This window comes from Papilio machaon, chromosome 10 (assembly GCF_912999745.1).
Source record: "Papilio machaon chromosome 10, ilPapMach1.1, whole genome shotgun sequence".
Classification (NCBI taxonomy): Eukaryota; Metazoa; Arthropoda; class Insecta; order Lepidoptera; family Papilionidae; genus Papilio; species Papilio machaon.
In genome coordinates this window covers 8,116,868-8,127,520 of record NC_059995.1, presented here as the reverse complement: position 1 = coordinate 8,127,520, position 10,653 = coordinate 8,116,868, and the positions used below count along the sequence as shown (strand labels likewise).

The 10,653-nt window shown below is 33.1% G+C and overlaps 1 protein-coding gene across 1 annotated transcript; it reads right to left on the bottom strand.

Annotated features, from left to right (window-relative positions):
* Positions 1 to 832: 832 nt before the first annotated feature.
* Positions 833 to 9,675, bottom strand: LOC106718049. Its single transcript, XM_045679846.1, has 5 exons — positions 9,562 to 9,675; positions 6,788 to 6,970; positions 6,410 to 6,529; positions 1,955 to 2,101; positions 833 to 1,391 (listed from the first exon to the last, which is right to left on the bottom strand). Exons 1-5 carry the CDS (start codon positions 9,607 to 9,609, stop codon positions 942 to 944), a joined length of 948 nt encoding a protein of 315 aa, XP_045535802.1. The 5' UTR covers positions 9,610 to 9,675; the 3' UTR covers positions 833 to 941.
* Positions 9,676 to 10,653: the final 978 nt, after the last annotated feature.

The window sequence follows — 10,653 nt, the reverse complement described above, 5'->3', positions numbered from 1 at the left end:
TTTATGTGTCCTGTGTTTGTACAAAATGTTTGGTTAATTGTACGATAGGCGATTGTTTTGGACGTGAGACCTCGCCAAGGTACGAATTTCATTTAGCTCTCGTATCACGATAATGACGTGACGTTTTGTAAGTGCCATGTTATCTGCACGCTTCATCTTAAAGGGGTGGAGTGTAGAAAATGTCAGCGTTTTAAAAAGATTATCACGACGGGCACCAAAGGAAATTCTGTTAGACAAAACCTTTTAGAGTGAAGAGTTTACAGGGTTTATCAGTTGTTTCGAAGCACGACCAACGCTTAATGGAATTTCGGAATAGAAATTGTTTACTTATTCGTCTTTTATTAGAAATGGTTAGGATTTTATACATTTATCTTTTTTTTTTACTTCTTTCCAGAACAGTAAATCAGAATTTAGTCAATAAGACAAATGTAAAGCAAGTAAATACATATTAAATAATGCTTTTTTTTCGTTATTTTTTTTATTTCAACTGTTTCCGATTTATGAATGTGTTATCCTTTCTCATCGTCTCTCTTATATTTAAATACTAGCTGTGGCCCGCGACTCCGTCCGCGTGGAATTAAAAAAAAAAACTTAATTTGTAGCCTATGTGTTCTTCCAGACTATGTTCTACATCTATACCAAATTTCAGCGAGATCCATGCAGAGGTTCTGGAGATACCTTGTAACAAACATTCATCCATCCATCTGTCCATACATCCATCCAAAATTTCGTATTTATAATATTAGTAAGATGTTATAAACTTTCGGGGCACATTAAATAATCTTTATTTATTTTTGTTTATTTTATTTAAAAAAAAAAAGATTTTGTCATAGAATTTAAAGCTTTTTCTGTACAATTGTAACAATCAGAATTTTTATTTCTATTTAATTTACGACAAACCTTTTAATATATAAGTTACATTACTTAAATTGTTACACGTGTTACCAAAAATCAGTACCACTTTCAAAAGAATTGGCATAATCGTTCTGAGGCACAACATCGTCAATTGTTTCATAGTTACTCAAATCAAATCTATCAGCTAAGAATGTATCAGCTGCGTAAGTTACCGCTTTCTCTGTTGAAAAGAATCCTTCTATTTTACTAGTTGTAGGTTTTACTGTAGTTGTTTCCGTTTCAAACCTATTATCTAACTTAGAGTTTTCAGTAGTTACTTTCTTATCTGTTGGAACGGTTTCTTGTGGTTCAGGTCTACAGAATCCATCCCAAAAGTACCAACCGTGTGGACAGATGAATACTTGAGGATGTAAACTTCCTCGTTTAAGTAAGCAAACATAGTAATGGTTGGGACTCTTAGCTAAAGGTCCAGTCTCTCCCACTGATTTACAATCTGGTACAGGTTTTTCACTGCATTGCCCATTCGATAGTCGCATCTGAAAATAAACAATTATATGCAATTTAAAAAAAAATCTCATTTTACATTGTAATTTTAATAAATATTAGCGAATATTAAATTGATTTCGCTCTCACGGTAACACAATTATGGAAGTTTATATGATTTATAAAAAAGATTTCTCGACATCGGCTTTTCAAATTAACTTTTTATGTCCCCAATTCAGGCTACAGTCATAATTTATTAGTTTGCTCGAGGCTATTCTTTCCTTATCTTAGAAGTGGTCCCCAAAATAGCGCGTGGAGCTATCTCTTTGGGCCATTTTGTGTTTTCCTTCAGTTTACCACCATTACGGAAACAACTTTATTGCAATTTCATTTATGTATATAACCGTTACAAAAACTTTTATAAATCAAATAAATTATTTAACCGTAGACTATTTATATGCATTTTCATTGGAATTTAATATAAAACTTTGTATAAAAAGATAATAAATGTAGCCTTAAAATAAAAACGTTAAGGTAATTAAATGTAATTTAAAAATCTAAGCAACAAAAAAAATCTTTCAAAAAATTGTTTAAACGTGAATAGTAAACCACATACCGAACATTGTGCGAATTGGGGATTGTACCCGTAGTGTCTAGGACACAACGCTGCTCTGTGATCCGCTGGTCTCCCGTCAGGCAGACCTTCAGCAGGTGAGCAGAGGTGGAACTTGCGACAATCGAAAGCGTCCGGGAATATTCCCACCTGCACAATTATAAACAATTACTATGACTATTTTATTTAAAAAAAACTGTAATACGAAATACTTAATTTAGGAGACATGTGAAAGAAAGAAATAAATCCAAAAATCTTACTAATATTTCTAAATCGAATTTTTAAACGTATGGATGAATGGATGGAGGTTTGTTAGAAGGTATCTCAAGAACCCCTATACGTATCTCGCTGAAATTTGGCATAGATTTTAAACATAATTAAAATCTATGCCAAATTAAGTATTTTTTTTAATTTCACGAGGACGGAGTCGCGGGCGACAGTTAATTTCAAATAAAAAGTATAATTTTCAAAAGATGTTTTTTTATTTTATTTTAATACCTTTGTCATCGAAATATTAACCAGACGAATTTATTTAATTTTATTAATAATTTATACTTAAATAATAATCTGAATAGTTTAAAGTTTTATCTGTTAGTCTATAATTGTTTAAGTATGTGTAATCAACCATAACAGACTTACGCCTTTGGTGGATTGATTCTAACAAAAGTCAGCGCTATCCATTCAGCCCCGAGGGAAGCAATCAGTGAAGCGTTGCTTGGTGTTGATAGATTGAGAAACTTTCTTTTTAAACCTCATAATGGACGGAATGACTGTTGATTTTTTTTTTTATTTTCCGTACTATCGGTAGCGAAATTAGAATTTTTTCCAAGATTCTAAAAGTTAAGATCTTTAAGTTAAGTATAGATCTTTTTCGATCATAAATTCGTGAACTATCGCGTAATTTTATAACTAAAAAAACATCGACACTATCCCATCCCATCCCCATTTACCACGGGCTAGAGCTTGAAGAGTGGAGATATGGTAGTAGAATAGTGGAGCCTATGAGAAATGGTCAAGAAGAGAGGTCGCGACCCTCAGGAATGAGGAAACGATGCACAGAACGAGACAGCCATGTAAGCAAATTTGTGCAGTATAAATAACAAATCGGTTTTATTTTTTAAAACAAGTTAATTCGAGAAACATTCTACGGCTTTCAGCTTCCTTGTTTATGACATTTAACACAAGTATTTACGCAAATTATAACAGTTTTACAATATTTTCTGCAATAAAACTTAACCTAAAAATGTGTTTACAAAGCGATATATTAAATCGCAATAGCTCTGTGCAGATTTAATCTTTCATAAAAGTTCAAGGCGATTTTTGGCACAATCAATAAGATATTTCAAAGAATAATGCTGATATTTCCGCTTTGACATTCCCTTGAACTGGTTAAAAAAATCCTGACAAAGAAAACAACATCCGCAAATTGTTTTATTGCAAAACATGTATTTAGCTTATTATAATAGCTGAATAAAAAGTTTTTAATTATGACTATTTTTATAGATTATGTAAAACAGTTTTATAATTATACTATCTTTTGCCCGCGACTTCGACTGCGCAATCTATATATCTATAAGAAAGTCGTGTTAGTTACACTATTTAGCCGACTTCAAAAAGAAGGAGGTTATCAATTCGACTGTATTTTTTTTTTTTTATGTGTGTTACCGCGAAACTCCGCCCCTGGTGGTCCGATTTTGATGAAAAATATTTTAATCGAAAGGAAGTGCTTGCAGGTGGGTCCCATTTTTTTGTTTTTTTTTTTAAATAACTAGAAGACTAGTAGATTTTGAACATAGCTTCAAAATTTGTTGTGAAGATTAGGGACATTTTTGCTTTCAGCGCTTACGTAGGCTAAACTATAGGACCTACATAAAAATGATGTATGGCGAATTGTAGCTCTTTAAATGTGCTAAATAAAAGTCAGCGATAGCATATATCTATCTTTTATAGTTTTCTCACAATAACCATTTTTTTCTTCAGAAATATCAATTAAATTCATGCCCTATTTCCGACGCTATTATTCGAGTTCAGTATTAACCCTTATGTAAATAAACATGTTCATTATCAAGAGAATTTAATGTAGATTATATTTGCAATTGAAACTATATCATTCTGTCTCATAGTTTAGGAGATATCGTAAGAATAAAATTACGCGGAAACGAAAAATGCTACACGAAAAGCACAATTTTGCTTTCTGGGCTTACGTAGGTCAAACTATATGACTTACATAAAAATAAGTATGGAGTAATTATAGATCCTTAAATTTGCTAAATAAAAGTCTTCGGTGGCATATATCTATCATCTATGGATGTCTCACAAAAACCATGTTATTGTGAACAAACTTCGATTAAAATGCACACGAAGAACAGCGTCGTAAGCTTACGGCGCTATTATATTACATTCGATATGAATCCTTATCCAAATAAATATGTTTGATGGCTAGAGTAATAAATGCAGATTACATTAGTCTTTAAACTATGTAATTCTGATCAATAGTTTGGGAGATATTAAATAATTAAAAACTACGCGCATTCGAAAAATGCTAATGCGGCGCGCGGCTGGACAAAATTAAAGGCACGCTACGATGTATTAGTTCGTTAATTTTCAATTTGTATACCGATTTTGATAATTATTTCATTGTTTAAAGGATAAGTGGTTATCTGCTGCATTCTAAATTAGTTTTTGAATTGAAGTACACACATATCAAATAGGAAAGTCCTTTTCTTTATTTGTCTTATTTATGTCTTTATATGTATTAAGGAAATTTGAAATTGAACTTCAAATTCACTAAAAATTGTGAAATAAAACAAAAATTTTAAGAAAAAAAAATAGCCGACTTAAAAAAAAAACAATCTCAAACAAAATGCACTCAAAAGTAACCTAAAAAAACCAATTTCAAACAAAATGCACTCAAAAGTAACCTAAAAAAACCAATTCAAAACAAAATGCACTCAAAAGTAACATAAAAAAACAATTTTAAACAAAATGCATTCAAAAGTACCATAAAAAACAATCTCAAACAAAATGCACTAAAAAGAAACAAAATAATGACATGAAAACTTCTTTCTTTATTTCTTCTCTCTTTTAAAAACCCTCTAAACTCTAAAGAAAGTTCTCTTCTTTCTTGTAACATGTCTATATTGTATAATTATTGTTATTTTGGAGTCGGTTTCGGCCTAAGTAGGGACATAAACGTAAGTATGTCTCATACATCTCAAATATAAAATGTATAATATTATATTTACTTCGGCCGACACCGACTGCGAAATAACAATAATTATACAATATAGACATGTTACAAGAAAGAAGAGAACTTTCTTTAGAGTTTAGAGGGTTTTTAAAAGAGAGAAGAAAGAAAGAAAGAAGTTTTCATGTCATTATTTTGTTTCTTTTTAGTGCATTTTGTTTGAGATTGTTTTTTATGGTACTTTTGAATGCATTTTGTTTAAAATTGTTTTTTTATGTTACTTTTGAGTGCATTTTGTTTTGAATTGGTTTTTTTATTATAACTCAAGATCGGCTGAATCGATTTGACTGAAAATTGGTGGGCAGGTAGCTTAGAACCAGGAAACGGACATAGGATAATTTTTACCCCGTTTTCTATTTTTTATTCCGCACGGAAGAAGTCGCGGGTAAAAGCTAGTATTTAATAAAGGGTGAAAAGTATGTCATGCGTTATTCGAGACTATGTTCTACGAGTATATAAAGATATGTGTACAGGCCAAATTTAAATAAGATATGTTAAACCGTTGCGAAGTTATCGAGTAAATATGTAAATCAAACGTATCTCGCGGGAACCGTACACATTTCTGGGATCATAGGTAACTTATGTGTTCTTTCAGACTTTGTTCCATATTTAAATCAAATTTCATCGTGATCCACGCGGCCGTGCTGCAGATACCTTCTATCAAACATCCATCAATCTATACATTCACATTCGTAGTTATAATATTAATAACATTGTATGTAAAAACAAAGTTAGCCCTATATGTGTCCTGACGTTGGAATTTTAAGGTAACACTTCTTTTACAAAGGACTATGCCCATGGGAAATTAATGATCTGTGCACACCTCACTATATACTGTTTTTTTTTACTCCAAAAAGAAGGAGGTTGTCAATTCGACTGTATATATTTTTTTTACTAAGTGTCACCGTTAGCCTTGAAAAATTATTTACTTTATTAAATACATGGGGCTTGAGGTGGCCGGGTGCAGATTCCGCTGAGCCTAAACGTCGTTTAAGAGTAACTAGGCTCAAGGGCTTTCTCAGGAGCCACAGCTCGAGGTGTTAGTTATTATAACCGGATTGAACTTTTTACTGTGTACACTATTGTAGATATCATTGTAGATTTATAGGCTTAGGAATAATTAAAAAAAATAACACTATTATCATTATATCAAAAAAGCTGAAAATACCTTACGAGCTACAACTGGCATATTATAAATAAAACATGGTAACCTGTTCACAGGAATGTCTGTGCTTCTGTGTGGCTGGTTGACACTCTGGCACTGCCTTTTCTGAACAACCTCCTATATGTGCATTGCATGTCTTTCCGTTTGAGCACACTTGAAGAGGAACCTGAAATATCAGATAATAATAAATAAAACGAAAAAATACCAACCCAAAAAGGGTGGCTAAATCTTCCGAGAGGTACAGCACAGGAGATCATTTTTATAGTCAAAAATCCCTGGTACAAGGACGTCCTTCGTCACCTTTTTAATGGGCGGTTAGAAGTACATAAAAACACTTTTTTGCGGTTTTTGCAAACAAAACTATGAAGGTGATGAAGTGTTCCAGCATTACGTTGTTATTATCACCTCACTTAATTAATTTTACCTTCAAATAGCCATACGGTAGTGGCACACAAGTGACCGCATGGGTGCAGTTCTGGCACGCCATGCCGGGTTCCGCGCATATGCCCTCCACGTCCAGCTCACCGTCGCCTAGTGATCGGCCTAAAGGCACACCCGCCATACGATTACCTGACAATACTCCGCCCACATCTATAGATGTAGTCAACTAGAACAAACAAACTTTAATGAGTCATCCGCTTTGAATTAAATCTATTTTATACATATGAGTTACATATTGGAACGAAGTTCCTTATCGCGCGTTGTGAAAGGGGGCTAGACGGAAAAAATTCTTACGAAAAGTCGTCACGACACTTTTTGCTATAGACGAATGAGCGCTACTTCACCATGGCAACGACGTGACAATATATAACGAAAATTCATACAAATAAAATGTACTTCTTGTGAAGACTTAAGTTTTTTATGCATAGAATAAACATTGGTTCCTTCACTAATTAATTGAAAGGTACTTCGTTCCATCCGGGTGTCCCTTGACACCTCTCAAGTTTTTGTTTTACAGAAAGAGGATACTTATACCGTATTAGACGTCTCCAAAATCCACTTCCCTTTGCCATTTTAAATTTCCTTGTAAGAAAAATATGGGAAACGTTTACTACTAACATTCTTACAAATACAGAATTACATATTCATGGTTAATTCTCAAAGTATCTACAATCTACAAGATAACAATATTATCCCAAAAGCCTTTGAAATACAGTTCGTATTTGGTTTCGTGTTTATAGTCTGTTTACTAGTGATGCAACGGAAGTGTCTTACCGGAACCAGAAACGGAAACAGATGTCAAAAATAAGTTTTAGCAGAAACGGAAACGGAAACGGAAGCGGAAACAGAAGTGTAAATAATAAAAAAACATATTTACAAAATTTTTTTTTGGTAAGAACAGTTTGTATTCGTTTTTAATTTATTAAGGCATTGGATATCGGTGTCCTTTAGCCTTCAATATATGTATTTTTACTGTGCTGCAATAAGTTAAAATACGTTTTTTTTTTTTTTTGAGGAAACAAAATTACACTATTTACAAATTAATGTTCGCCAAACCACTCGTGTTGATAAACGACAAATATATTTCTTTATTAATACATTCACTGACCACTCGGATCCGAGTGGGCAGAGCTATTAGTAGCGGCGCCTCCCCCTCGGATCCGAGCAAGGGGCCCGTTCACTTTGTAGTAGCCAGAAAGCCGCCGGCGTTTGAAGGGAGTCGATGTTGCTTTATGTGGCCACTCTGGCAATATAGTCAACTAACGAAAAAGAGTATTAGTTTCATTCTTACAGTGTTGTAGTGATTAGTACCACGTTCGTACGGAGGCAAACATACAAATATCTTGTATCACATGAAGCTAAGGCCGAACTTTATGTTATGTATGTATATTTTTTAAATATATGTATGTCGTCTATGTGTGTATATGTGTGTGTATGTGTGGGTGTGTATGAAATGTTACAAGATCTTGAACCGAGAAGATAAAAGCTGGTTTTGATTAGTATCCTTACATGTTTTACTCAATATTCTGGAATTTGATTAAAAACTTGACTTTGTCAAAATCTTGTAACATATTAGTACACAGAAATGCAATCGTGGAGCAAATATCTACATATTAGTGAACTAAACCATTGCCATCCCTAGCGCTCAAAATGATGATCCCTAGCGCTCAAATACAAAAACATTATTAATATATCTATATGTTCAAACACTCCCAGATATACTAAATAAAAATTCACCATAAAAAGTTTTGGCTCCCAGCTGTTACCTTTTTTTATTTTGTAAACAGTGAATGTGTTAAGTATCAAAAACACCAAATCTAGATTAGAAAAAGATATATTTAATTATTAGGCAGTTGACTTGCAATCTGCAGGGCCTGGGTTCGAATCCCGCTATGTACCAATGTGTTTTTCGATTTAGATATTTACATTTATCCGACGTTCCTACGGTGAAGGAAAACATAGTGATGCTGCCAGCACATATCTGAGAAAAAATTTAATGATATGTGTGAAGTCAACCCGCTCTGGGCCAGCGTGGTTGACTATGGCCTAGTCACCCCTAATTTGGGGTAGGCTCCGAGCCCCTCAGTGGGGATGTATAGTGAGCTGATGATAATAATGATGATGATATATTACATGGTTATCACTTATTCAAAAGTACATTTAATAACTCGTAAGTATGAAATAGTAACATTTTGCCAGTTGTCAAATTTTATATGGACAACAACTGGACAGTTTACTCCAGCAAAAGAAACTGATTGTTTCAAACAGCAGCAAAAAATATTACGCGCTTAAATTCACGAAAAAGTACGTAAACAAACAAATGCAACAAGTGCCGAAAGGCCGCGCACGGACTGCGCGTCTTGCGCCGCGCATTTGGATCTCTCAGCCGTCGTAAAGTTCCGTTTTATCTCCGTTATAAAAGTTGCGGAAACAGAAGCAGAAACGGATGTTGAAAAGCATGCGGAACTTCCGCACTTGCGGAAACGGAAACAGACATCCGTTGCATCACTACTGTTTACAATAAAATATTTAATGTTACTATCAAAGTAGTTGCGGGCATTACACTTTGGTTCTAATTTTCGATTATTTTCATCCGAATGTCTTATCAGGATTTACACACACAAAATAATTCTTTAATTATTATTAGAACTGTTTAAGGAATGGCGGAGGAAACTGTTATAAAACCATTTTATATTTTTATACATAAAAAGTAACAATTGTTTTTACTATTAAAAAATATTTGAAAATAAAACTTACGATAGTATTGCAGCAGAGAATTGACAATAGAAGTAATTTTAACCACATTTTAATTATTCACAAAATTGTTGAATTTGAATGTTTCAAACTAAAAACTAAGTTGTGCAAACTCACGTCTTGAATGTCGCACTTTAATTACTATAATAAGTAAATTTGGGAGGTCGGCGCAGTAACCCTTTTTATCTAACTGCGATAATTCCGAGGTCTAAACGTTTCGATTATTATTATAAAAAATATTTACAATAATTATAGAACATTGTTGTTCATTACACTTATTAACTTATACTAGCTGCCGCCCGTGACTTCGTCCGCGCGGATTTAAAAAAATAATAATAGCCTATGATCTTACATCTCTGCCAAATTTCATCATTTCATTATCCTGAGACGTACTGATTGTGACCACGTATTAGTGACGCGTGATATAAGCCGCCGCCATTCTTCCTAATTTTTTAACATGATGTAACTTTACGTAAGTCAATGTTCATGTGAATTTCCACTAAGAGGTTGCCCCTTTTAGCTAGGATATTAGTGGTCCAAGGCATAATTCTTGTTGCCATAACGGAGAAAGCTTCCGTTTCATATAGTCTCAGGGGATTATATCTTACGTTAAGCCACTGAATTTAGGAATTTACCAGGAGGTAATGCTTAAGTGTATTTCAGTTAAAGTTTATACAAAACGTTATGATTTTAGACGATAATGACTTGAGATATAAATAAAAATGGCACAGTTTATTAGCTAAACGCCTGTTGTAATGTAATAGCTAAAGAAATTCCGTCATAATATAGCTCACATAATTTTGCAGGCGTCATTCAGATTTCCTTTGACTCCTGTAAAATATGAAGAATAATTTAAAGTTGATTTTCGCTCAGACTGTTTCATTATTTTCCTTTTCATGCTTTGATAAAGTATCAATGGTTATTAATCCTGTTTAGTATTATATTTTTGATGTGTCAATAAAGTTCAAATAAATAAAAGAATTATTTTAATCCAAATGTTTGTTTAATTTACATACATTCATATAACCGTTTTATTTTTCATTGTATCTGAAATAACAAAATTTTCATAAAAAAACCGTACCTATAACAAAGATT

Excerpts from the sequence above, each read along its gene's own strand:
- LOC106718049 (XM_045679846.1), bottom strand. The coding sequence starts at position 9,609 with ATGTGGTTAAAATTACTTCTATTGTCAATTCTCTGCTGCAATACTATC. Across the intron at positions 6,530-6,787 it reads TACCGTATGGCTATTTGAAG|GTTCCTCTTCAAGTGTGCTC; the intron begins GTAAAATTAATT and ends CTGATATTTCAG. Across the intron at positions 1,392-1,954 it reads CCCAATTCGCACAATGTTCG|ATGCGACTATCGAATGGGCA; the intron begins GTATGTGGTTTA and ends GTTTATTTTCAG.